The 27,700-nt window shown below is 42.4% G+C and overlaps 2 protein-coding genes across 10 annotated transcripts in view; both read left to right on the top strand.

Moving 5' to 3' along the window:
* The first annotated feature begins 653 nt into the window (after positions 1 to 653).
* Positions 654 to 3,495, top strand: LOC139304461 (cAMP-responsive element modulator-like). 2 transcript variants are annotated; one of them, XM_070928392.1, is made up of 3 exons: positions 654 to 721; positions 1,939 to 2,083; positions 3,351 to 3,495. In XM_070928392.1, exons 1-3 carry the CDS (start codon positions 691 to 693, stop codon positions 3,493 to 3,495), a joined length of 321 nt encoding a protein of 106 aa, XP_070784493.1. In that variant the 5' UTR covers positions 654 to 690. The 2 variants fall into 2 exon arrangements, with proteins under 2 accessions (XP_070784493.1, XP_070784494.1); XM_070928393.1 differs by having other exon boundaries at positions 691 to 721; positions 1,948 to 2,083.
* Positions 3,496 to 8,164: 4,669 nt separating this feature from the next.
* ccny (cyclin Y) overlaps positions 8,165 to 27,700 on the top strand; it is a 28,734-nt gene continuing 9,198 nt past the window's right edge. For 2 of the 8 annotated variants that reach the window (XM_070928127.1, XM_070928129.1), the window contains exons 1-3: positions 8,165 to 8,318; positions 25,093 to 25,167; positions 27,617 to 27,651. In XM_070928127.1, the coding sequence (XP_070784228.1) occupies positions 8,165 to 8,318; positions 25,093 to 25,167; positions 27,617 to 27,651 (264 nt within the window). Of the gene's footprint in view, positions 8,319 to 25,092; positions 25,189 to 26,342; positions 26,364 to 27,610; positions 27,676 to 27,700 lie in introns of all 8 variants that reach the window. The other 6 variants (XM_070928128.1, XM_070928126.1, XM_070928125.1 and 3 more) reach the window with 6 other exon arrangements.

The raw sequence follows: 27,700 nt of genomic DNA, 5'->3' as shown, positions 1-27,700 counted from the left end.
CACTCACAGGCTATTTGAGTACTTTTGATACTTTAAGTGGTAGAGTAGTACAGTGTGGTGTTGCTGCTTTTACCGTAACAGAGCTTAGGTCCTGTGTTTACCTCTGTAATGCCTGCAGAGGGAGCCAGCTCTTTTAGCTCTGAGTATGAAATGAATCAGTTGAGAGCTGATGTTCTGCTGTGACAGAGGCTTCATATACACGCACACAATAACTTGTGAATTGAGGTGTTCACATGACTGTTTGACACCCAATGAGCAATTTTTGCAATGACTTTCAGCAAGGTATACCATTGTGATTATAGCCATGAAAACACACTAAATGTTATCAAAGGTTATTTCTGGCTACCACAATGACGTTTTAACCATAGAAAAGGGGGTCTGAGTGATTGAACTTAAGTCCACTGGCTGTCCATTTTCAACAAGTCGTGTTCCTCAGCCTCGTGCTCCAGTCCAGCTGAAGAAAAATTCCTCTCCAAAGACAAACAGCAGAGCCCCTGACTCATCGCGCTGTGTCGGGGAGAGAGCAAACCATGCTGTTGACATCAGGAGGCCAGTGATGTCATGGTGATGTCAATGCCTCTAATTGTAAATTGCACACATAGCCTCGCTGTTGGCCGCGGTAACGTTTCAGTCAGAGAGAAGACACTGAAGGGTTCGCTTTCTCTTGGAAAACCTGGGAGTAGAGACAGTATGGCTGTAACTGGGGATGAGACAGAAACAGGTACGTTTGCTATCATCTCTTACTGCCACATCTAAAAAAGATAGGGCTTTTTTTTTTACACTGTTGTTCAGCTGAAATACTCATTTAGGAATATCGCAAAATATAGTTAGTGATTGTTAATTTCACCACGTTTATTGCTGACATTAATAGTCAGTATTGGAACTGAAAGAAATCCTGATTGTTATGACTTCTCAGACATTATATATTTGTTTATGTTTCTCAGTGATTTTTTGCCAAACCACCATTAGAAATAAATCAAATAACATCACAAGTAGGCTCCTCTAAAAAAAAGTAGCAAAGGGCCGTTGAAACATTTTCCACAGTCAGCAGCAACAAGCTTATTCTGGAAAGAAACATTTTCACAGGGTCTGCCTGTCTCCTCAGTCACACTGTCTCTCTCTTCTCTCGCTCTCTCTCTGTCTCGGTGAAATGCTTCAGTGCTCTGCCCACTCAGAGCACATAGCAGCAGTGGCTGACGTTGCTGCCTTTCCTGGAACAGGCCCCCAGCAGCGTCATTGTAAATGCAAACCCGCGAATAAGACGCGCATTGACGTCAGTCGCTGGCCACGCTGTGATTATATGCTGTTCTCTTTGCGACTCCAGCGTATGACGGAATTAATCACCAGCGTATTGCATGATATGAGGGGCAGTGACACTGAACAATGAACAGAAGGGGAAGTAGACAAGAATGGCACCATCTCCCAATGTGTGTCTCTTACTTTGTCAGTGTCACACACCCAATTGATAAGATAAAAGAGGAGAGAACGAAATGTGGAATTCAGTCACTTACACTCACAGCCTCATATGCGATCCTGCACTTTACCGCACATGAGTATGTGAGAAATAAAACCTTTGAAATCTGTTTAAACTACAGTGAATCGACCGTACGTTTGGTTGCCCTCTCTGAAACATTCTAATGGAACCTCTGAGAATAAGAGCGTCTGGTTTATAAGAACAAAAGTCACATTTGAAAAGGTTATCATAATCATAATAATTTCCCACTCATTCTAAACTGCATGAATATTGCTAACTCTGGTTACATAGTGATTGCTTGGCTGCACAGCGGGACAGTTGTTTTTCTAGCTTATTTACAAACTAAGACATTTCTGGCTAGTAGTTACTTAGAAGTTTGGAAGGACTTTATACACGTAATGGATTTACAAATACCAATACCAACCCAGTCCCAGGCTGACTGATGTTGTTTTGTGTCTCCCCAGGCACTGCAGGTGACTTGACTGCGTGTCAGCTGCGTAACCCCAGCTCCAGTCTCCCACAGGGGGTGGTGGGGGCCAGTGCTCATAGCTCCCACACACCTGTAGAGGACGCCTTACAGAAGAGGCAGCACCGCTTGATGAAGAACAGGTAGAGAGGACCATTCACACTCATCAGGACTGATATATATATAATCAGCTGATATTAGCCATATTATAGGCTCTTCGCACTTTCACACTGTCACAATCCTGGCACATTCCAAGTGGGCTAACCCCAACATAGGCCTAGGGCTTGCTGGCCCTGCACTGGAGTTTGCAGTCCCTGAAAATGACCTAAACATGGGGCTAAAAGGTGCCAGTGTGAACTGGCCCCCGTTTCCCAGTGTTTAGTGCCTACAGCCAACAGCCAATTAGCTTAGCTTAGCATAACGACTTGAAACAGGGGAATGCACCTACTGTACCAGGACCTCTTAAGCTCACTGATTAACACATTACATCTTGTTTGTTTAAGAACAATGCCTCAGTTTCATAGTTTTTCCAACAGAGAGAACAGTAAAATGTCCCACTCAGTACACATCTTGGTCACAAAAAAACAGATTAAAGGCATCCTTACCCAAAATGTGTTAATAAATTGGCCAATATATTGTTATTGGAACTCTCAAATGTTAATATCGGTATTGGACACGTTCATACCCATGGATGTTCTCTTCCAGTGGCCTTTCTGCAATACACAAACACCTAGAAAATGCCACGTGACAATGGATGACAATAACTGCATGTAATAATAAGATCCACAAGCCTATCATCACTCCACTGCGTGACTCTCATCCATCCAGTGTGTTTAGCTGCTAATTCTTAGGTTGTCTGACTCCCCATTGTTTGCTCTGTGGCGTATGTTTGGAGTGAAGAGTGAGTTGGCTTGTGACCTTGCGTTTGTAAGTAGGTCAGTCATATGTGGTTGTCTGATTTGCCGGTGAGCAAAATTGATTACCTTCTACTTTCAACAGGCTTTTTGCTTGCTCTCCATAGAAGGCTTTGGGCTCGCTGTGTGTTTGCTGTAAACAACCTTGTGTCACTACCGGCACTGACTCACACTTTTCTTGTTTGCATGTTCCCTGTCCTCCCACATGATGATTTTACTACCATCAGTCATCGGTGAATCTTTTGGATGCGTTTACGTTCATGACACCCTACTCCTTTGGTTGACTTGTTATTATGTGAAGGTATCTAATGTCACAAACATGTTCATAATCATCGCCGAGGAAACCTTTTTATTTTCTTTAAGTAACCTGAGCCTTGTTTTCCCCTTGGTGTAAGCTGATTCGTGGCTAGAATCAGTTCTCTGTTGTGTATCTGGGAGGAAAGCCAAGATTTCGAGGCTTCTTTTTCACGGTAACTCTTGTTGTTGTTGCTTCCAGGGAAGCCGCCCGGGAGTGTCGACGAAAGAAGAAGGAATATGTCAAATGTCTTGAAAATCGCGTGGCTGTGCTGGAAAATCAAAACAAGACTCTGATTGAGGAGCTTAGAGCCTTAAAAGACATCTATCGACACAAAGTCGAGTGATTCCTCTGATGTGAGGAGGAGCCGTGATTGTGTGGGCTGTTTTGGTGTACTTCTGTGGGGTGTCTTGAGGACTCTGGTTTTGCTTATACAGACACACACACACACACACACATAAAACACACTCGCACAAAACACTCCTTGTCCTTGCTGTTAAATGTGTTTACACAATGATGTCAATGTTTCTGGCTCTGAGTTCTCCACGCGCCACCACCAGCAAAAACAAGAACCCAGGCCAGGGTTATTATCAGCAGGTATTACGAGGAGCTTGTGTCCTTTTGGACAGGGAGGCTGCCAGAGCAAGCAGGAAGAGAAGGAGGGAATATATGGACCACCTGCAGTCCCGCAACGCCTTCCTGGAGCATCAGAATCAGACACTGAAGGCCCAGCTGCATTATCACCTTCACCGCACTGCATTTTACACTAGTTCGTGATCACTTTCTTCATTTGGCTCTATTAAAACACTACATCAATCGATAGTCTTTGTGATGGTGTGATTTGCTCTGGAGGTTTTGTTCAGGAAATGCTGCCAAATGAAGCCAAATGTTCAAGGGGAATCGGGGTCATCAGTGTTTGTGTTTTATTTCATTCCACTTTAGAATCCTGATGCGAGCACATTACCAGGAACTAACTGGTAGATCTGTTGGGCACCTCTGAGGACTTAGCTTAGCTTCAAACCTGTGGCATTAATATTTTAAAATGTAGTATATTTAATAATTAATAGTTTACCCTGCATAGTTTATAGATTTGAATACCGGTGCATAGTTTTTACAAAAAAAGTATTTATCTTAATATGAATATATAGTTAAAACTGCAAGTTACTGTTTTAACTTCACTGTTTTTTGCCTCATCTCAGTACACGTGGCTGAATTGAGAAGTTTATGTTATTTAGAATGTGGTTAATTTGAGATTTGATGCAGAAATCCTGCTCTTTAGTAGTCTTCTCTGTTGGTGCTTTATTTCTCCTCTGTATCACCTTAGCTGTTGTCTTTTTATGGTCACACCTTATTTAAAAAAGGTCCTATAGACATATTTTTTTAATGTATTCGCCTCAATAAAGTTCTTTCTCAGGCTCTCTGTAGGACACACTCTTCAGTGTTAACCCCACATGACTAGCATTTGTATAGCATGTTGTAACAAGTGAGTTCATTTGTTATTAGCTTGAGCTTCAGAGGGAACACAGAAGAAAGAGCACATTTATGTTGAATGAATCACTACTGCACGGGTTCCATGACAAGTGTTTGATAAAGCTTTTATCGCCATGCTGGGTCTCAGCCTTGAGTTTCTGCACAGAATGCGATGTACTTGTCCTTTCAGTGGTGACCCGACTTTACCGCGAGGACATATTGTGAAAGAGCCGCACTGTTTTCTGGCAGTGGCATGCTGGAAGAAGAGCATTTAAACACATTCTCCATAAAGCACACTCAGAGGAATGTGGACGTGCTAAGGGGAAGGAAAGAGTGGCCAGGTTTTCAGTGATTGCATTCTCTGATTTACTGCATACAGTTACCTTGTGGTAACACTTTCTATGAAGACCACGTCTACAGTGCGTTTATTTTCACCATGGGATGAAAGCAATGACTTGGGGTGTTCAAATGTCACTCACAATTTAGAGAGAGCCCGGCAAACGTTTAAATGTGATGTTTGGCGTCTCAAAGGAAATCATAGAAGAACATTTCAGGGTTATTGAGTGGGAGTACTGGCTTGGAAGATAGAAATAGATAGAAATGGCATTCTTGGCCTCGTCATTCATGATATTGCTGGATTATTTAAAAACACAAAGTACCAACGGGGCTGCTACAGAGCATCTCCAGGTCTCCTTGCTCACAATAACAGACACCCATATTTTTTAATATATTATTTGACATTTTATTAGGTTTAAGCAAGTAGTGGTTGTGGTTAGGGGTTAGGGTAAGTCTCCAGGAAATTAATGTATGTCAATGTGGGGGTGTAAATGGGTGTAACTATTACAGTGGCTGCATCCAGTTTGTTAGAACACCCCAAGTCTTTGCTTTCATCCCATAGTGAAAATAAAGTTCGACAAAATGTGTTTTGTCTTTTTCTTACTTTGAATATATCGTATAGGCATGTTGGCGTCTTACATGATAATCACTTACGAAGTAGCATAGATTCTTTGCATTATGCATTACACTTTACTTACCACCAACTATGAAACATTATGATGAAGCATGCATTATTATAATGCAATTATAATAATTTGCATCTGTTATGTTGAAAAAGTTCAATTATCTTGTTATACTCTTTTAAATGACACCACTCCATTAAAAATCTATAAATATAAGTTGAACTGTTGGACAACAGGTATTTCCTACTTCACTGTAAAGTCCATTCTCAGTGTATGTGGGCTGGAGGCTTCAAGTTTCCACATCACACTATTGCAAGTTGAATATTTTTTTTCTTTTTTTACCAGAATTGTCTTCCAAACTATTTGTGATGTTACACATCTGTACACACTGTAGGAAAAAGAAGTGGAACTTTGAGATAATGGTGAGATAATGTCTACATGATCATTCTTTGTGCTTCGTCTTCACTGCTTTGTGTTTCCTGCTCTGTCCCTCCCCATGTGCAGTTTTTTAGGGAGGCATCATGGAAACAAAACAAGCGAGGAATTAATCCAATACCACTGAGACTTGCACACTGCATCTGGGCCTATTGTGAAACCTTATTCCTGTCCAGTCCATAAGAAAACACAGTCAACGTCCACCCTGATAGAGACAAAACCACACGGTGGAATGCACTGGGAGGGGAAAAACTGTCCTGGTTATTGTATGATTGGAAGTCAATGATTATTACACAGATTGGTTTCCCTGTAATATGTCTGTCCTGGTGTGAAGAATTTGAAACATGTGTATCTTAAAAGTTTTAAGATGAAACTCAAGAGTTAGAAGTGAGCTCACCCCTCCCGTGACAGGAGAAAAGCATCTTTCAGATCACAAAAATACCTTTTCTGAAACACCTGAAGCAGGCTGCAATGTGGGCACCTAAACCGCCCATCATTAAATGCAATGCAGCTGCAGCACCAGCAGGTTGCACTACAGCACCATGCCTCGTCAACCAATGTAATCATGCAAAAAAAGGCTTACCTTATTCTCAGACATTCTTCAGTCTCCAGCATCATCAGTGATATTACGAGGCATCAGCGTGTACAGTATTGTCTCGGATGTCAAGTAAACATCTCAGAGGATTGGGCTATTCCTCAGGACGTCACTTTGTTTACGTTAACCTCTACTAATCCCACTTAATCCTGCAGAGAGATTTGGCAGCCATTTCACTCTGTCATAGGCAAAGCAAAGCCCTTGTGCATTTGTCAGTCATCAGTCAAGATCAAATAATTAACTTGCACACACAAATATGGGTAAGAGGGACATGACAGATGTCCGTGTTTGGGTTCATAATGTGTCATAACTCAGGGATATACAACAGTAGCGTTCACCCACCTGTTAAAGCAACAACAAATTGGTATATATATATATATATTCTGAATTAACTGTTATCATAATGACTGTAGATAAATATTGGTCAAATGGAGCATATCAATGACGGACTTTAGGAGCCCACCTGAACCCTTGAGAGGGTCTTTTTCTGTTCTGTTCTATTTTTAATTATTATTACTTATTTCACTGTATCCCCCAAGAGTCTGTCATAATTGTCCATTTATTACATAGTTGCAACCACCCACTTGAACCGGAACCTTTTCATCACAGCCACAGCCTGTACGTTTTTTAAAATATGTTTACGTGCTGCCACAAATATTGTAATTTCTACATGTACACATGTACGACCCTTCAACCACAATGTGGTAAAGGGAATATAAAAAACGGAGCAGCGTGAGTAACTGAAGGTGAAAGAGAACACTGCTACTGCCCGTTTTTCTTTGCAACTTCTTTGAAAACCACATACAAAGGGCAAACAATGCTACAAGGACGCTACAGACGTATAACCTCAAAAGTTGTGGTTAATTAATAAAAAACCTTTCCTCTCTTAAAACACAATTAATGTTGTCACACATTTTCCTTGGGGCTTTCGTGGGTGAAAGCCCAGCATATGGACTGCATTTAAAAGTGCAAAGCCATTTCTTAAATCTGTCTTCGAAAATCCGACTTTACAAGTAGCACCTGAAAGCAACGCGGCAGCGGATGTAGCAGCAGCAGCAGCAGCAGCAGTCTACGGGTACATCGGCAACCATGTAGCGCAGGGAGGGAAAAATATCTTCACCCGACTAACTGAAAGTATCATGTCCTCATATCCATTCATGTCGCCATAAAGTAGCAGTGGACCAACATGTGCTTGTGAAGATAACTGGACGCCGGGACAGAAATTAACGAGGCGAGGGAGTCGAGTGTGAAACCGAAGCCAGTAACATAGAGGCACTATCTGCCCTCTCCTGGACGTCTGGAAGGGGGACGTCGGGCTACTCTTGTGATTTATTAGCCTATGTGGGCTTTATCGGCTTCTTAATGACTACACTTGTCCGGCTAAGCGTTTTTTAGACCCGGGGTGGAAGGGCGTGGAACGCTGAAGGATACCGGGGTTTGCAGTTTGCACCGGGTCTTGACTCTCCGCGTTACCGCCCCGTTTTTTCTCTCTTGTAGCAGCGCTAGAGGAGACGGAACATACAGTGTTTGGACCGTAACCGCAACCTGCGTCCGCCATGGGGAACACGACCTCCTGCTGCGTGTCCTCCAGCCCTAAACACCGGAGGAACAACCACTCCAGGCTCGAGCCCTACCGGCCGGAGCCGCAGCTGAGCCGCGAGGACACGGGCTGCAACCTCCAGCACATCAGCGACCGAGAAAATTTAGACGGTAAGATGCAGAGCCCCCCCCCCATCCCCTTCACTGATGTGTGTGTAAATAATGTAAGAAACACGCCGATTTCTCAAACGCGTTATTAAGAGTAGTAATATAATTGGATGTTGTAAAATAGCTGGGGGCAGTGGTTTGTTGCTGCGCCTCTAAAGATGTAGGCTGTAGTGTTAACAGATAATGAGAGCCTGCAACATCTGTGCAAAGGACCCACCCACCCATTACACCCAGAACTACAATGCTGTGCGCCTCCTTTTCATTGGGCTTCCAACATGTTGGAAATCAGTCGTATGCAGAGGTGGAAGAAGTAAAATCTTACTTACCTAAAAGTAAAGAAGGAACCTATCATGATCTTAAAGTATCAGAAGTAAAAGTACTGCAGAATTCATACGGTAGCCTATTTAGATTAGATTATTAGATTATTAATACTGATGCATCAGTGTGTAAGCAGCACTTAGGTGGAGCTAGTTTTAAATACTTCATGTACTGTTCTCAAAATCTTTTTCATACAGTTCAAAAGCCCCAATCGTATGAAGACAATTCTACAATCTGGTCCTAAAGACCTTATTTTCTTGAAAGAAGTGAAAAAAGTTAGCGATGGTGCATTGAATTCAAATGAGCCTGTCTAAAAACTGACAGGATCTTTAAACAAGACGTATGAGGTGTGTTGGCTCTAGGATCAGGAACAAGGAAACCTAATTTTAGAAAATACTTGAAACTAATTGATTTGCATACAAGACTGTCTGCATTATTCAAACTCCTCTGATGGGGCTTTGCTCATGCTTTGAGAAAATAAAGGGTTTGGACTCAGTTATAATATTAGTTTCACCAGTATCTTCCACCCTTATTATACACTGACTTAAAAAGCTTCAAGGTTGGTGCTGCCTCTAATAAAACCTGTCTATTTGGTGGTCTGTGGTCTCCGGCATCTCTTCATTAGGAAAGTGTGAGTCCTCAACTGTTAAGCTTGTCTTTTTCCCACCCCAAGTCCAGAAGGCCGTTAAAATTAGTCTGCCGACTTGATGTAGGACCCCGAGCTTGCGTCACCTCCGTCATGTGTCGGTGTGTGAAAGGGTGCGTAAAGTTGGGACAGTGTGTTGAAGGACGAGTGTGAATTTGTGTTCCAGTGGGAGGTGATGTGATAATGACGGACAGTGTCTGTGGCGGGATGCCCTGTTCATTTCCTACAGGGAGCTGAACGGGAAATGACCAGCCACACGTTTCAAAGCTCATTGACACCTGAACAGTCACACTCTACATTTTAGATGTAATGTCCCCAGGACCCATCGGGAGGTTTCAGGGGTTGCCCCGGCAAAATGAAGAATAGTTCAGTGAAACTGCTTTTGGCTTGTCATACATTAAAAAAAATTGTTGGCGACACAAGTCTGTTATTTACCCAGCCACATATATAAAGTTTTATTAGACAGTTCCGAGACGGAATTCTTTGAAGCACAGTTTTATTGATTTCATATGGTCTAAAGTGTTGTCTAATTGTGTATTATTGACACAAAAAATTAGGTACCCTAGTGGTTGTTAAGGAAATTGGAAGGGGAGAGAGGCAGGGAAGGAAATCATCCCGGCATGCAACCACAGAAAGGAAATTACCAGCAGTGCTTGAGGAAATGTGCAGTTATTAGAAAATGGGAAACATTAGCAGGAAGCAGCCCTAATGCTAATTGTTAAAGCAAAGCCAATGCAGATCGTAGTGCAGCACCTGACTTGGCATCGCATTGTGTCAGTCCTCAAAATGAGTAAAAACCGTGGCTTTTGGCACTGAGTGCAGCGTACAGTGCATACGAATAGCCCACACAGCTCTTCACAGGGTAGTTTGATGTCCGCCAAACAGTTCAAATTGCCACTTGGAATTATGTTTGTCTCAGTTTCTCTGGCGTGGCAGGTTTCTTCCCAGAGCTATATTGCTTAGTCTAAATGATGTGCAGTGAAAAAGGCCAGTCAACCTCACTGCTCACTCCTTGCTGCGAGGAATGGGCTGCCTGTCGTGAGTAATCAGGGAAGCCTGAACTGTGTCCTCTTCAGCAACTTTGTAATTGATGGAGCAGGCATGGAATTGGTTAAACATTGGTTTTTTGTTTTTGCTTAAAATATCGATATTTATGGGATATTTTTGGATTATAGCTGCAGAGAGATAGATACTTTGCCCCAGTAGTCCATCCATCCATTCTCTGCTGCTCTTTTGCAGTAGTAGCAGGCTAAGCAAGGTAGCCCAGACATCCTCCCTGGTTACTTCCTCCTGCTCCTCCTGGGGGATGCCTGGGCATTCCCAGGCCAGATGGGATATGTATTCAAGGATGTACTGGGTCTACCCAGGGGAGTCCTGGGAATACCTCCACACGGAAGCGTCCAGGGGGCATCCTAATCAGATCAGCAGCAGTTCTGCTCTGAGCTTGTTCGTGTGAGCCTGGACACCTTACAAAAGAAACTCAAGTTTGGTTGCTTGTATCCACAATCTCATTCTTTCAATCATTACCCAAAGTTAAAAGAGTGCCAGTAATATTTATTTATAATTTTGACTGCTTTCATCCCAGAATTAGTATGGTTTCAGCTTCTCATATGCGAGGATCTGCTGCGTCTCTTCTGTCATATATGATAATAAATGAAAGACTTACAATGTTCACTGGCTGATATTTAATGTTTACTGAAAATAATATCTGTGTAACCCTGTAGTCACTGCACATGAACTTATTGCCATCACAGGTCAGTCTCAAGGATAATTCCTCTGTTGTCATTGGACAACACACTAAATACAAAGCTTGGAATCGTGCCTCTTAGAGTGAATGTGACGATGAAAGGAAGGGTTTCAAGCTTTTGTTTTAGTGTTTACACAAGTCTGTATGTAATGACCCTTTGACTGGGTCGCTGGACCTCTAATGGCATTCCACAGCCTGAAGACTCCTGTACCCATCCTGTGGAGGAACACTGCTTCATTCAAACAAATGAATATACGGGAAAGTCACATATCCTGTAGGTCATCATGCCCAAGCCTGGCTGTAGCAAAGAGCTGGCATAATCTTGAGGACTTTGTGAAGAGTAAATATGGAAATGTGCAAAGAGACCATGTGACGCAAGAAGATTTGTTATCTGTCAGAGTGAGGAAATCTAGTCGTTCCAGGTGTTTGTCCTGCTTTATCATGTCTAATGAAGGAGGGCATCAGGCTCTTGTGATTTATTTGATTTGGTTTCAACCTGAACAGATAGTGTGACTTTTTGGTGTGTGTAGTGCATGCCCGCCCCTGCTTGTGTTGTGTGTTTTATGTGTGTGACCTCGGCTGCATGTGATTCCAAAAAAAAACAAAATCAGCCATGAGAACTGCTGAGAGTGGTGATGACACATGCGCAGAACACATGTGCACAACAAAACATACACACACACACACACAGTGCTCATTGAAGAACACAAGTATGAGAGGGTCTTTTCAAGTGGCCCCTTTCATGAATCAGCTGCGTAGTTTGCTCGCTATAGCAACCCAGTGTGTTCTCATCATAACTTGTACACACCAGTCTGAGATAAAGAGGCGGAAGATTCATGCTTGTCCTGACAGCTTATTTACCTCCATTTATGTCTATTTGTGTGCAGTCTGTCATGCTATATAGGTTGTACATCACAGCACGTATATTGGCATGGAGTACCATGCCAATACCACGGCACAGGTCTCTCAGGGTCAAGCCCATTACTTGTCTTTGCCTGCGATGAAGACATGTCGACTGCCACGGATATACAGGTCTAAAGGATAGTTAAGTTTTATGGTTGCTGTCAACGCAAAGGTTAAGTAATTGATTTCCAGGGGGAGGAAATCACTCCTGAAATCACTCCTGCTCTCCGGTAAGTTGCTCTTTGACTGGCGGCTTGTGTGCTCATTGAGCAGATTCCACAGTCTAAATGCATTTGATATGAAAGATGCATAGGTAGTTACATAAAGACATGTTTTCTAAAGTCTATAAATGGTGGCTTTTTGGAAACTGGATGTTGTTGGCTGGCAGCAGTGATGTGGGTATGAAGGCTTCACGCAGCATGAAATATCTCATAACACTTTTATCTCAATCTTTTTAAAAACAAAATAGGAAGTGGCACTGTACTTGAAAGTAAATAGAAAGAACTGGTAAAAATAGTTTCTCCATTTCTTGATCAGATCATAATCACATTTTCACTGGAGTGATTTGCTATAATTTGCCTTTTTTTTTTTTTAAATCAAATTATTGAAACAAGTGAAACTGAATAGGAACAGTATGTTCTGCAGTATGCAAAATAAGAAGATTCCCCCTGGAAGAAGGAGTGGAATCACAGATTAAGATTACAGATTGTCATGTTGCTCAACATAACTAGATTAACCATCATTGCAGTGCTCAAAAGAGAGAGAGAGAGAGAGAGAGAGGGGGACATTCTGTGCAATTTCCAGACCATCCAAACCAACAGCTGAGCTATTTTTAGCCTAATTTGATGCACAGCAGCTCTAAGTAAAGGTAAACCTAGGCCACTTATGAAGTCTCAGAAATAAGAGAGAGACAGGGAAGCGAGATGGAAGATGAAACAGATGGATCTCTCACCCTGTTTGGGTTTTATTTAACATAGACATCTGTAAATGAGCAATGGCTCCAGGCCCAGCATTCGTCTCTGTCTCATCAGTGTTAAAGTTAGTTATTTCTGGAGCGCACACACACACACACACACATATTGATGAGTCTTGCTTGCAGGCTAATTGAAATCTGGACATGGATTATTCATGCCTGGTTGATGAGCCTGGGGAGTCTCCTAACTATGAATTCCAGACAAGTTGACCTAGATGTACGGTGTATGATATGGTTTTGTTTGGATTGTTGCTGGGGTGAAAAATGCTACTTGCTGTGCCTGGGCTTTCTATGTCCTTTGTAAAGATGCATACATTTACATTTACATTTAGCTGACAATTTTCCCTTTTCCCATGTGACTCATAGCCAGTACAGCAGAGAGTTTTAAGCTAGCAACACATTTTTGACCAAAGAAATGCATAAATGTAAAAAGGTTTGAACATCGAAGAACAAATGGGTTCTTGTCAATGTTTATTTTTTGTGGAGTATGAACTATTTCCCTCCATTTCAGTTATTTTGGCTCTTCTCCCATTTATTTGACCAGGTTTCAGCAGAATGTTTGGTCTAGAAAATGTCAGTGACAAGTGCCAGTACAGTTTCTTCTTTTTTAGTGAAGTAAGCCAAGAGAGGCAGCTCTTCAAAAAGATTCTGAATGCCCCTGACTACAGTTTGATGAGCTGTCTAAAACCAGGGCAGCAAATGTCACATTCTGGTGTCAGAGTTGAACTCTGATTGATTCTTTGTATAGCCACGGTTTTATACAGACAGTCAGTCATCACTCAGGGACAAATCAGTCATAAAAGAGAAAGTGATAACTGTTTGGGTTGTGAGCGGGGCGTTTGATGGGCCGTGATTCTCACTTTGTCTTATTTTGTTAAACTTGCTCTTTTCGACGCAGTCACCAGTGCTGTCGCTATCATTGTCAATATTGCCCTCTCCACCCAAACTGAAAGCAGCAACTTCATGCATACTTTCAATCGGTTGTTTAACCAAGTCAGGAGCTGCAATTATTTGGTAAAATGTTTCACAACATACCATTATAAATGAAGCATTGTGATGTTACAGAGATGCCCCAGCCTACAAATAATTTCCTCTGAGCGTAAAGGGAACATGCTTGTTTGGTACAAACCCCAGCAGAAATCACGTCAACGGGAAAATGAAATTTAAGAAATCCACTAAAATCGTGACTCATATTGCAATCACAATATCTGTCAAAAAATTGCAATATGATTTTTTTTTTTGCATATCGTTCAGCCTGAGCTGTCACTCAAAAAAAACTAAAAACACTTGTATTTGATACTGTGTCTAAACTGACAGGACAGCCACAGGAACTAAAATAGATAATAAACCTACATGTGCTAAGCATTGTAGCTGCATTAAATAGCAAGTAGCAGAAGTGTGAGATCTACTCGACTACTTCTTATTTTTGCTCACAAATCCCAGCAATTTCCCAAATGGAATAACAAATCATTTCAGAGCGAACGGTTTCCATTTTAAAAAACAAATTAACTGATCCACAGAGTGTTAATGAAAATGCAATTGCCTGTGACAATCTCATTCTGGTGTCTCGTTTGGCTCGACTTGGCCTGCGCGTGGGAAGATGGGATCTGCTACCCACAAATTACCTTCTCTCCTGAGAAGTTCATATTGTAATGGTCTTCTGCCACTTCTGATTAAGAGGAGGGAGACGGCTTCTGGATCACTGATCGGGAACACTCATTACAATACGAGAAAGTGTCTCCGTGTGGCAGAAAATCATGCTATATTGAGTTGTAACACCTATCTCACTTCTTATACACAATCTTTGGCAATGAAATCCACAGATTGGGGTGCAGTTGATGCTGCGGTTGAGTTCAGTTCAAAAGTTGACAGTCTTATATATGCAGAATAATGCTGCCATTGTGCGAAAACCCTGATGCTCCACTTTTTTTTTTAATCACTGGGCTTGGTTTTGCATTGTGCAATTGGAAAAGGAATAATAAAAACCCTTGCAAAATGTCACTTTAATCAATGAAATTACGCTTTTCTTTCCTTCAAATTGATAAAACATTGACATTTTGAGATGGATAGGAGATTATAGGTGGTACAAGTTGCAAAGGTGAATAGAGGAAAACCTCAGGGGGCTAGAAATGTCATCCTTAGCTAATAGAAAGGCTGGATGTGGTATGCCAACATTTATAAGAGCTTATGGGCAGAAGACCTGTTAAAGTAGTCGAGGTCCAGCTATGTCGACACAGAGCTAATAGGTGTGTTTGAAGTCAACCCTGATGCTCCCCTGAGACTAAAGGGAGTTTGAAAAAGGGTTTCCCCTCATGCCCTGCTCTGAATATTTTCTGATGGTCAGAGCAGGTTGATTCTGAGAGAAAAAAACCCCTAAAGGATTTGTGTGCTAAAATTGCTTGACCTCTGTTTGTTTTGGTGTAGTGCTGTCAAAGTGTTAAGCTCAGGCTTTTGTGAGACAGCTGTGTAGTGAAGCGTGGGAATGCCAATAGCTTTTGTGATCCAAGTCTTCACCTCATCGTTTGGAGCGTATTCACTAAATCCAGCTTGTCGAGTGTGTGTGTGTGTGTGTGTGTGTGTGTGTGTGTGTGTGTGTGTGTGTGCTTCTTGTAAGCAGGAAGAACAAAAATTAGTAAATGCCAACAATTGAGTGTCTAAGTAGATTCCCATCAGTGCTCTTGACTGGTATAATCAGAAATCAGCTTACGTAATACAATCTGTCTGCTTGCTGAAGTGGTGCTTGCAACTGCGTGCACGCTCGGGAACGGGGACTCAATGGCAATTAGATGTGGTGTTTAGGATCTCAAGAGATCATTTGGGCACAGCTGTCAGCAGGCCACTTGCATTTACTGGCAAATGTGTTCTGCAGAATGAGGGAGGCTGCTTGTCTTGCTTTAAGCAGAGAGGACAGAGGCTTCCATGTTCTGCAGGCAGATCAAGTTTACAGGGGTAGTCTTTGTGACCAGGTTTGACCTCTACCGAGCTCTTCACTATAGGATTTAAAGTCGAGATGTACATTTATTGCCTTCACACTCTTTTCTGACCAAGTGACACACTTTAAATCCTAATATTTCTAAACCAGGTGAGAACTAGACATAGTAAATGAAAATGTATTTATTGGAATATTGTGTCATTACACAGGCACAGAAATTGAGAAACAGGCGTAAATGACCAACTATCAGTATTAGCAGATGTTTTCATCTGTCAGATGTCTGTAATCCATACTGGCAACAATTCTCACATTAGTGCATTGCCTAAAATTGCACACATTTACATATTAGTACCATCATGTGCTTAGACTTCACATGTGGGCATTCATGTGACTTTCCTGTAAGGGTAATTACTGCACAATCACATGATGCTCTCCTCTATAGAAAAGCTCATGTTTGAGTGCGAGTTTGTGAGTGGAGCCATGTTGTTTGTGCTGATTCTAGGAGAGTCAGGGCTAATTTAGCCAGCTAACCGAGCGTACAGCCATCAGATGGGACCACTGGAGTTGCTGGTGGTAGTTTGGTGAGCAGGTGTGGTGGTAATTACATGCTGCTGATTGGCTGTTGGAAGTTCCAGCATGGCGCAACAACACCTGACAAGCTATACAGTCGATAACAGATAGCTTGACTGGACATAATGGTTTATTTCAATGGTTTGCTTCAGTGTGATTACGATGCAGCTGATGTGCCATCTGTTCATTTTTATCACAAGGGATGATGATTGAAAAACATTTTCCATTCATTTTATATTTTAAATCACAAAATCATGATGCCGCACTTGATCCTTGACGTTATACTGTTCAGTTCTTCAGTTATTTGCCTCCTCCAAGGAGTTGGCAGTAGAAAAGTTGAAAGGAACAGCATCCCTGGACCACAGATTTTTGACGATTGTGAGTCTGATTTCAGTTCTGCAAATCAATCCCAGTTTTTATCAAATTCTAGTTCAGAGTCTTGGAATGTTATTTGAGTAAGAATAAATCCATCCATTTCCCATAGTGCCCTTGGTAGCAGCCTATCTCAGCACACATTATGCAAATGTTGCCAGTCTGTGTCAGCTACCCAAATATCTACAGTGTGTGTGTGCATCCCTGATGCCATTGTTATTCCGGTGTGTTTGCTTGTGTTGATTTATGCATGGGTGCTAATGCCCATATGGGGGCATGCGTGTGTGTGTATGTGTGTGTGTGTGTGTGTGTGCTTGCCAACATTTGCGTGTGTGTATGTGTTGTGTGGAAATGTCAACACAAGCAGAGTATGACTGAGCTTGGCACAGATGGCCTTCCTGTCATCCTCGGCTCCTTCCACAGCTTGACACCGGATGAACCTCACAGAGAGAGAGAGAGAGAGAGAGAGAGAGAGAGAGAGAGACAGTGGTTTAAACAAGGAGCTGTGAGAGGAACATAGGGTGGTGGCAGGCTAATGCATCACAGCTTTCTCACATTGGTCCAGCAAACATCTTTCTATCCTTTTTAGGGCAAAAAACACACTTTTTAGACTCAGCAGTATCATAGAGCCCATACAGGATGTGTGTCAGACTTTTCTCCCAGATGTATGTAACTGATGTTACTAGTGGTGCAAGGATCTACAGTTCTGCAGGGCCAGATGGTCGACAGCAGGACAGGCACTTAGGGCGTCATAGTGCCTTTTCAAACATTACATGTCAGTTATATTGAAACATGCATCTTTGTAACCGTCACATTTCCACTGACCCCAGGAATGAAGCATAATTCTATATTCTATTAATCTCCATCAAAATCGTATTGATTTAGAGCAACTGTGTACATTTTTAATGTGCATGTTATTTAAGATCTCTTCTGCTGTGTACCTACTAATCTCTCGACTTTTAAATTCATCTAGTGCTGTTGCCCCTAATTGGCTATCTTTTTCCCATGTGTCAGCACCTGTAAGACCCCGGTGCCTGTCCCCCCAGCTGCCCCTTTGTACCATAATTGCTGTCACTCAGTGTGTATATACTGATGGATGACATAGCAGTGCTTTAGCACAGTCACAGTTATATAATTTAGATTAGATTATAGGCACCACACACGCCAGTATAAAGCAGTCATAATTGCTTCCTTTTGCCTAAATGATTTCATTTCTGGTTTTCTGATGGTCTGTGCAAAATTGGAGAAGATCAATGTATTTATCGCCCTTCTGCAAACAGTTTCCAGTCTTGTTACCCACTATTGTCATTCCCCCTCCATTGGAAAGGAGCACCTCCTGTCTCTGCTAGTGGGGCAATGTGTGAAGGTTTCTGTACTAGTGCTCCGTGTCGCACAGTGTCACTGCATCATCAAGCACAATGAGACTCGGCAGCAATTAGTACAGTGTAGTATACGAGCAGGTGGCAGAGGCTGAGAGGAAGAGATAGAGCAATAGAGAGGAAGAAGAAGACAGCGAGCCCGGCTGTCTGCCCTTGCCTTTGATGGGCCTGCCTTTCAAGCCAGTGTTGCCTAGTTACAGCGAGCAGAGGAGGCAGGGATGGGAGGGGAGAGAAAGAGGGAGGGTGGGTTTATGGCTCTTAGCTATGCGCAGAGTAAACTAGTCCTCGACCTGCCAATGGACTCTTCAACCCCTAACATCCATTGCTTGCTTCTGTCTCTCTCTCTCTCTCTCTCTGGTCTTCACAAATATGAGCCTGATGTTTTGATGGAACTATGGTTGTAAAATCTGTATTTTTTGGAATATAACAATGGGTCAGTTTTGGAATAATTGATTAGTTGATTAGTCAATCGATAAAAAATGGATTGGCGACTATTTTGATCATTTAATAATTGTTACATTTTTAAGCAAAAATGCCAAACATTCGTTCTGCTCGTGCTAACTCGCCATTTCGTGTTTGTATTCCAAACAAACAGCTGTTTCTGCTGAAGAAATCACCGGACTCTGGGTGTTCGGAACAGCAAACGTAAAGGCTGAGTGTCGGCTGAGTGTCGGCTGAATCATTATAGATTCAGAGGAGAAAACAGCAGAATCTACATTTGAATTGGGCAACGAAAGTCCAAAATATCATCAACGATTCTTCAGTTTTTATACATAGCTTCAATAAACAGATGGACGTATAATAGCTGATGTTGTAATGCCATTACATTAAACTGGAGTGTTAGACTTTAGTGCCTGAAAATGAGCTACTGGCTTCCCAAAATGAAATGTCGATAACAATTGGAGTGCAGCCACTCTCTCCCTGCAACATCTTTTTTTTTTTTTTTATCTCCATCTGTCTCTTTGCAACATAATTCGCTGCCCCCATTTTTTGTCCTCTTGGCATATCAACATAGCTTTCTAGCATGTATTGAGAGGTGTATACAGGAAACTTTTGCATTTTGTTGTATGTGCTCTGTCTGCAGCGTTCATGGTGTTTGTTTTTCTTTCTTTGGGAGAAATTTCACTCCTCTTCCCTGCCCTGTGCTGTTCCATTTCAGCTTCTCCTAAATGCAGCCATCCCTCAAGCGTAAACAGTAATCAACAGCAGTGCTCCACGTGCGACACATCAGTATACATGGTCAGGTACACAGCCAGGGAATGTCACTGTAACAAATCACCATGATGGATTGTAGGAAGTTTGGGCTGGTTTGATGCTTTAATGTAGTCCTCCTAACACAGAGCTGTAAGGCCGTGCTTCATTGTCGTACACAAGGCCTTTCCTCATGTGAGTCCAGGATGTCTCAGAACAGGAAGTGGCTGTGCAGGCAGACAGGAGGTGTGGTGTGTAATGCGTCCATGAAACTTTGACCTCCCATCCATGCATGTATGGAGCAGTATGTATCAGCTGTACTTTTGTATTTAGTGCTGATTAGCAAATGTTAGCATGCTCAGCTAAGATGCTGAACATTATACCTGCAAAACATCTGCAGGTAAGCATTGTCACTGTGAGCATGCTGACGTTTAGCTAACAGAGCTGCTAGCTTTTTTAAGAAAAGACACAAAGGGATATTCTAGGCACAATGAAGGAATCAGGAAAGGCCCCGTTTCCCACTCCTAAACTGACCAAATGTGAAAGTGGAACGGGAACTTAATGCGCTCAGTCAGAACTTGACTGGCTCTCCTTCTCTCTTCTTCTTCTCCTGTCTCCTGCTTTTGTTCTGCTTACCAGTGACTTTCACTGCCTTTTGACTGTGCCTCAGTATTCCTCACATTTTCACAGAAACGTGGAAAAACAGTGAAATAAGAAGCTCCTTCTTGTCGCAGAGCATTTCACTCAAGTGGCACAGCAACACTTCCAACATTTGTTGTCAAATTGACTGCTTTCAGTCATTGTAATCTTGTACACACACTGTATGCCTCGTCTTAAGACATATTGAAGTGAAGGAAGCTTCACTTGTGACTTCTGTGTTGTGCCAAGTGAAATGACCTACACTTATGAAGCACTCTTATGTGATTGAGTTCTGCTGAAGCCATCAGAATATGCTTTCTTTTAGTCCATGTGAAATTCCCCTCTGTCTTCTTGTCCCTGTTGGCCTTTCTTTGATAAAAGCTCAGCTCTTTTCGTCTGATGAGTCTGCATCACTGTACTGCGTTTGGCTGATATCGCCCATCAATGATATGAGCTCGAGGTTGGTTTAAGCTGTTAGGAAGAACTGTGGTGATGCTGCTGCTGGGGGTTTGTTCCAGTGTTGCATGTGTGTTCATGTCTGTCTGTGTGTGTGTGTGTGTGTGTAGAGAGAGAAAGCTAAAAGGAGGGCAGCATTTTCACAAATCTTTCATTTACTTGGTTTCCCATTAATTGAGTCTCTCTGACAACCTTTAACCCCGCCTCTCTTTTGAGTTTTATGCCAATTCAGTGGCCAGAAATGAAGTGACTAATTAAACGACTCATTTATAGTGTATGGTGAGGATTGAGGTAGTTGGTTTGATTTATCTTCCTCCATACAGAACAGATTTCCTGACTGTAACTATTCCCAGACTCCCCTGGAGTGTGAGCAGGTGGGTTATTGCTGCATAAAAATCTTACCAGTGCAGCTTTAAGTCTGGCCCACTCCTTCTTATCTCACACACTGTTCAACTGAAAACACAGTGGCCGTATCAGTAAGCGGTAAATGCCCTAACACAGATAACATACTTTCACAGAGGTGCAGGGTTAATGCCACAGCAGAGCTCATAATAAGTTGAATCCATACTTCCTCCATGCTCTGTAAAGTACTTAACTATCAAGATCTGCCCTCTGTCGCACATTCACATCCTATACCTTCACTAACAATGCCCACTGAGCATCTTAATGTCTGTATCTTCTCTTTCTGATTTCTTACTTTCCTTCTTTCTCACATTACAACACACACACACACACACACACTTTCATGAGAGTGTTATCAGGGCCAACTTGGTTATCATGTGGTGCAGCAGTCATAAAGTTTGCCCTGTGAGAAGTAGGCTATCAGATGAAAACTGCTTTGCTTTGCTTGCTCCAAATGGCCCTCTAGAGGCCGTTTTACACCAGAAAGCAGATGGATGAGATTCAAGGTGAGACAGGAGAAAGAGCCAGAGTAGTAGTAGTAGTCTAATGGAGCAAGAGCTTTGCTTCACAAACCTTAGATTACACTGACACTTTAAGAAAAAACATTTTGTAAAATACTGAACCCCAAGAAGGGTTAAGCCCGACGCTGTTAAAGCTAAATGATTTTAAGATCCCAAATCATCACTGGTCAGTGGTGGAGCCAGATTGCGTCATTTCAAACAGCAACAGAACAGTTTGAATTGAAGTGACAAAAATAGCATGCAGTGTCACACTAACTACACCCATGCAACACGGTGTTCCTTTTGACGTATCTGTTTTCTAACAGCAGCTCCATCTTGTGCTCTGTTCTCAAATACTCCATTACAAGACGTGCTGTGTGCTTCTTATCGTAACCATGTGGGCGTACGGTTTGATAGCGTGCCGCTGACAGCCTGGGCGGTGCCATGCTGCGCCATCTGGATCCCCTCTGGCTGGCACCTCAGCAGGGCAGCCAAAAACCAGCAAGGGCCTTTCCTGTCTGGGCTGATGTTGCAACCCGAAGCCACCTTCATGACTCTGGCCCAGAGGGCAGGCAGGCACGGTGCCAGCTAAAAGCTAACCACAGTAAAACAGATTCTTCTGTTCACAATGTAACCAGCAGTGCATTAAAATAAAATAAAAACATTTAAAATGTTGCACGCGAGAGTTCATTATTTATCTTTTATGATTCTGTATGATTCACAAGTTCTAAAAATAGATTCTTGTGAATATATAAATATAAAGTTAACGTTTCTCTAAAACCACTATGCTGACACAGCGGAAAAGACGGATCTCTGTGATGTAAGCGCCATTTGAATTTTCAATATTGATAATCTCTTGGAGAAGAGACAGTTTTTTTGAAAAAAATGAAAGTAACTGCAGTTATTTATTACTGGCAGTGTTGTGCAACTGTCGCTGACAAGACAATGTCCAGGTGATGGATTTCCTTGGTTTGATTGGAACATTGGAACGAGCCTCTAGTTTGCATGGGGTAAACAAGCAGAAGTGTATTCACCTATCAGAGGAGAACTATGTGAAGAAGAGCTGCTTTAGTGTCCATCTTCTTTTGGTTTTGTCCTCCATCTTTCTATAGGTGTGTTTCATGTGTGTTCTGCAGTGTGTTCTGTAGGAGCGTAAAGTGGTGGAACTTAAAACACGTCTGGCTTAAATCCACACTGACCTATCCCCTCCACTCTTTGTTTGGGCCTACCTCCCTAACAATGTGTAACCCCCCCCCCTCTATTTCATTTCCTCTCCCGCTTCCTGGAACGCAGGAAGTTGGGTGCTTTCGTCTACCTCAGGTTGGAGAAAGGGAGTAAACTGGGGAGGGTGGAACCGCACCAAAGGTCACTGACGGCGGCCACCCAGGGGGGACTCTCCCTGGATCTGTGCTTCTTCTGTTAAAGATGTGACATCATCAGGAATTAAGAAAAAACAGCTTTACGTTGTAAATCATTTCAGTGCAATTTTAAAGCAGAAAGTCCTCACACAAAACAAAATGTCAGCGTTCAGCACTCATTTGTGTTGCAGATGCACACATGAGTGCGCTATGCGTGCGCTGTATACGTCAGCAGCTGAAGCAGTGTGCGCAGCATCATTAATCCATCTTCAGTTCTCCTTCACTGCTCTTTGCTTCTTCCCACACACCCATCTTTTATTCAGCACCATGTGTCACTTCCTCCTACATCATGGCAGTGTGTTTGTGTGTGTGTTTGTGTCCTTTGAGGCTCTTCAAGTGGCTCTCAAACACAAAAAGACAGTAGTTCAAAAGCGTTTGGACACAATAGAAGTGGCTTGCATGTGTAACCTGCAGTGCACTGAAAGAGGCTCTGAGATCTGTAGTTTATGGCAGATTTAGTTAGACAAGTTTTTACGTCAACCATGTTCATTTCCACAAGGTTTTATAGTGAAGCTGGTTGCAGACTGGCCTTTTCTTCTCCACTTCTTCTCCCCCAATTTCTCCTCACCTTTGCTCTCGTCTCTTATTTTCCCTCTTTTCTCTTCTCTCTCCCTGTCAATCATGTTTCATCTCTTGTCCTTTTCTCTCTCATTATCAGCCTGCCACTCCTCTTCTGTCTCTCTGCCTCTTGGCATCTGTTTCTCTTTCTCTCTATTAGTCTATCTGGGTGTTGGTCCTGTCTGACCCTTCCTGTTTCACTGACATCATCCAAAAAAACCAGGAAGCTGCTGATGGGGTCACCACCCTGCCCTGTTTTGTGTGTGTGTGTGTGTGTGTGTGTGTGTGTGTGTGTGTGTGTGTGTGTGTGTGTGTGTGTGTGTGTGTGTGTGTGTGTGTGTGTGTGTGTGTGTGTTTTAGTTTAGTTTTCTTTCCTGTATTGAGATTTTAGGAGTTTTAGTTAATGATTGACCTAGACCGCAATATGATAATGATCATAACCTTGTGTCAACAAATGTTTCATCTGAGGTTGTCCAGGATATTAAATCACCTCACCAGGCCCCCATAAAATTCAAGCAACCTTGGAGATATAATACCAGTCCACTGTTCTCTGTCTGTATGAACATAAGGGCTGCAAGAATCAACCAAATCCAGACTCTTCTTTGTGCATTTCTGGTTTAAAATCTAACAATAAAACCTCATGTTTCTGCCTGTGGGATTGAATCAGGGCAAAGAACTAGGACACCAAATTGATACTGATATATTCAGTGGTTTCACAGAGCAGCCATCTGCCAGGCAACAGCGTCTGTATGTGGTTCTGGTTTGGCACATACATGTCCAACAAGGGAAGATGGTTTGTTGACAGCAAAAATGAAAAGCTGAAAGGTAATCTCTCAACAAAAATCTGTATTTTTTGGCTCTAGGAACTGGGAATGGGCATTTTTCACAATTGAAAATAATGAAAATACTAAATGTTTGCAGCACTAAAACACATCAGAAAGTTAACCAGAATGAAATAAATGACAATGACATCTGATAACACTAATGTAAAGATACAAATAGCTTTTACAAGAATTAACACAAAATTCATGATTTCATCTATGGAGTCATCACTTATAACTAGAAGTGCACCTTGTATCAGAGAGCCCCCGGTGGCAGATAGCTGTACCTGCAGCAGCCAGTGTTGGACTGGATAGATGTTGTGCAGCCCTGCTGTCGGAGTTCATCAGCTCTTTGAATGTTCAAAGATCTTTTTTTCTTGTGGTTTATTGCGGTTTCTATCGTCAACTACTGGCTAATCTGGTGGGTGACCCTAGGTGGTATGTGTGTGCAGACAATGATCTAAAACAAATCTATACCTTTCTGCTGTGTTTGCTTAGCACATTGATTTACAAACCGCCGTTTACACAGCGCTGGTGCAGCAAACTGTCGGCTCACAGATTGTTTTTCCATTCAGTTCAGTCCATTATGACAGAGGTGTCCCACCCCACTCATTTAACCTAAAAGTGAAAGGTTTCAGTCCACAGTGTGTTATTCTGGTAAAACATCACAGCCTTGTGTTCATTGCTTACTATTCCTAAAATGCTGATGATTGCTGTACAGTCTGTTGAATATCATTTTGTCAAAAGAAATCTTAAGAACTAGTCCATCTTCTAAACAAACAGTATGCATACTCAAAGTGAAATGGGCTCAAAGTGTAACCAGGTCTAGGTTTTTTTAAATAGTCTGCAAATCCGTTTGGAATTAAGCTCTTTAAATCAAATCTCTGATAATAAACGCTGGCTGTAAGACTAATGTTTTCTTTCCTTTTTTTTCCCTTTTTTTTTTCACCAGATCTGCCGATGGAGTACAATCCCTCAGATCATCCCCGGGCCAGCACCATCTTCCTCAGCAAGTCACAGACTGACGGTGAGCGCTCTATAAGAACAAGTTGCATTTCTTCCAAACCTTGGCTTTCAAATGAATCACTGCATTGCAATCAGGTTGGGACAGTATCAAAGACAGTGGCAGTAAAGTAGGGCCAAAACATTTATAGGGATTGTTGGTGAGTGTGTTGAAAACTTGCAAGGTGTCCGCAAGAGCCACGTTAAATACATCTGGGGACCTTATTGTATCAGGCACACACAGGACCTGCTCAGATGAGGTCGATGGAGGGTGAGACAAGGTGAAGTTGTGTTCTGTATTACGTGATTAGGGCAAGACAGAGTGTGTGCTAAGTAATAATGGGCGATTCTCACTAGTAGTGGTGTCACAGGTCCCCTGTTCCAGACAATCCTCCCTTTCTTTGCTGGCCCTGAAACACTCTGTGTGCCTTTGTGTTTTTATCAGTTGCCACTGATCCTCAAAAATGCGGCACCTGCTGAGAAAAAGTCATTCACAGCGCAGCGTTGCCATGCGTGACAGATTGCACATTACACATTGCACGATAACGCAGCCAGCAAAAAAAATGAAAAATCAGAAGTATCTTTATGTTTCAAACTCCTGCAAGTCAAATGATGCCATATGCTACCTGCTTTGTGGGAAGGCAAGCTGTTTCACTGACGCAGGGATTCCCGATGTGGAGCAAAGTACTGTTGATCAGCATCCCTTTATTCACCATACGGGCCCCAGGCAGGCTCCTGTGGAACATGTTATACCAGCTGGCTTTTGCATCTGATTTTTTTGAGGCGAACTGTGTTTTGATCATCTCTGTCAGGCAGAGAGACTGATCCTGTAGCAGTATGGACCCTTCGGAGTGAGAGTTACGCATTTTAATCAACTGAAATGTGATGAAGTTGGTTTCAGGGATTGCTTTTCAGTTTAGACATTATCTCATTTACTTTGATGATAAGAGAGGCTTGATGTTGTTCCATTTGCACGCACGGTTTGTAGTCTGTGGGCTGATGTATTGATCTCTTTTATTAGCCTTATCAAGCTCTGGTGTGAATGTCCGCTGGCCTGTTTCCTCAACAAATTGTACATGAATACCAATACAGGACACCACACAATGCGCAATTCTTTTACACTCTTCATGTAACTATGCCCCGCTGTGCATCTGTGTCATAAACAAACGTAGAGACAGCTTGGACTTTGTGTTTTTTCAGTTGCTGTGCCCAACAAGAGAGGTAAGCATGTGTGTGTCTGGTGTCAGTAGGCAGGTAGCATTATGCTCACAGTGTGTTTGGGCTTGACTTTTCATGTCGTCTCAAGCTTTATTGTATTCTTGTTCTTGATCTGTAATCGTTTCCTGTTAGCAGGTGATGTGCCTTCACCTCTGAGCTGCTGATGTCATTATATATATATATATGTGTGTGTGTGTGTGTGTGTGTTTGTGCCCGTGTGCATGCCGGTCTACAGGGCTGCACAGTGTTGTGTTTTCGTTACTGAAATGACACGTGACAAGCGTTGATTTCAGCCACGCTTAATAAATCTTTTCTCCAGAGGAGGTGTGAATGAAATAAAAGATAGGATTCAACTGGGAATATTTAATGTGTCTTTATGTGTAGAAAACAAAAAATCAGAAATCACTGTGGTCAGGAGTGTGATTTAGTTGTTTCTTTTCACTAAAGTATGAAGCCCTAATTATGGCGTAAGAGCCCGCTGCTTTTTGCTAGAAAGCAGCGCATACAGTCACGACTGCCCAGAGGAAAAAAACACCAGAGTTCGAAAGTGTGTGTGTGTGTGTGTCTGTCAGAGAGGTGAGAGACAGACAGTGCCGGATGAGCAGCGCCAGACAGCTCACTACGTCACTGTTGTGTGATGCATCTGCTCCAGTTTGCTTTGCCAGTGATCCTCTTCCCCCCTAGAGTGTTCTCCTACACCAGAGCGAACATATACACACATATAGACACATACGGACACGCAAACAAGACGCAGCGCTGACACACAGCTGTGTACGTGTACACATTCAGTGAAGTGAGCTCTATAAAACTAACAAATCACTGCGTCCATTAAGCAGAATTAGACTTGCAAATGACCAGATCTGTATGAAGAGGAATAAAATGAAAACAGACGAGCCCAAATGAATAAAACAGCCACTATACTTGATTTGATTTGGCCTCATGTAGGCCAAAAGGATGAATGGATTTCATTAACGAGCTCACACTCACTCCCACACATTAAAACACAATTCTCAATGTATCAGGAGAGATTTACAGGCTTTGAAATGTTCTTTTTCTCATATTAAAATGCAGTCTGCTGAAACCGCCGTGCTTTTGTTTAATGTAGTGTAGAATAATTAGAGAGAAAAAAGCTGAAGGGGATTTATAAACCCTGGGTAAATGCTGCTCCCTGTCTGTGAGGGTTGTGTACTGCACTCATGCTGAGCTGGGAGTGTGTGTGACAGCACTGACGCCTGCTCTCTCATTTTCCTTTTCAGTTCGAGAAAAACGGAAGAGCCTTTACATCAACCATGTAAGTAAGATAAAGGACATGTGTGTGATACATTAAAAGGGGCAGCAGT

Source organism: Enoplosus armatus, chromosome 21 (assembly GCF_043641665.1).
Source record: "Enoplosus armatus isolate fEnoArm2 chromosome 21, fEnoArm2.hap1, whole genome shotgun sequence".
In the NCBI taxonomy this organism is placed as follows: Eukaryota; Metazoa; Chordata; class Actinopteri; order Centrarchiformes; family Enoplosidae; genus Enoplosus; species Enoplosus armatus.
This window is presented reverse-complemented; position numbering and strand designations above follow the sequence as displayed.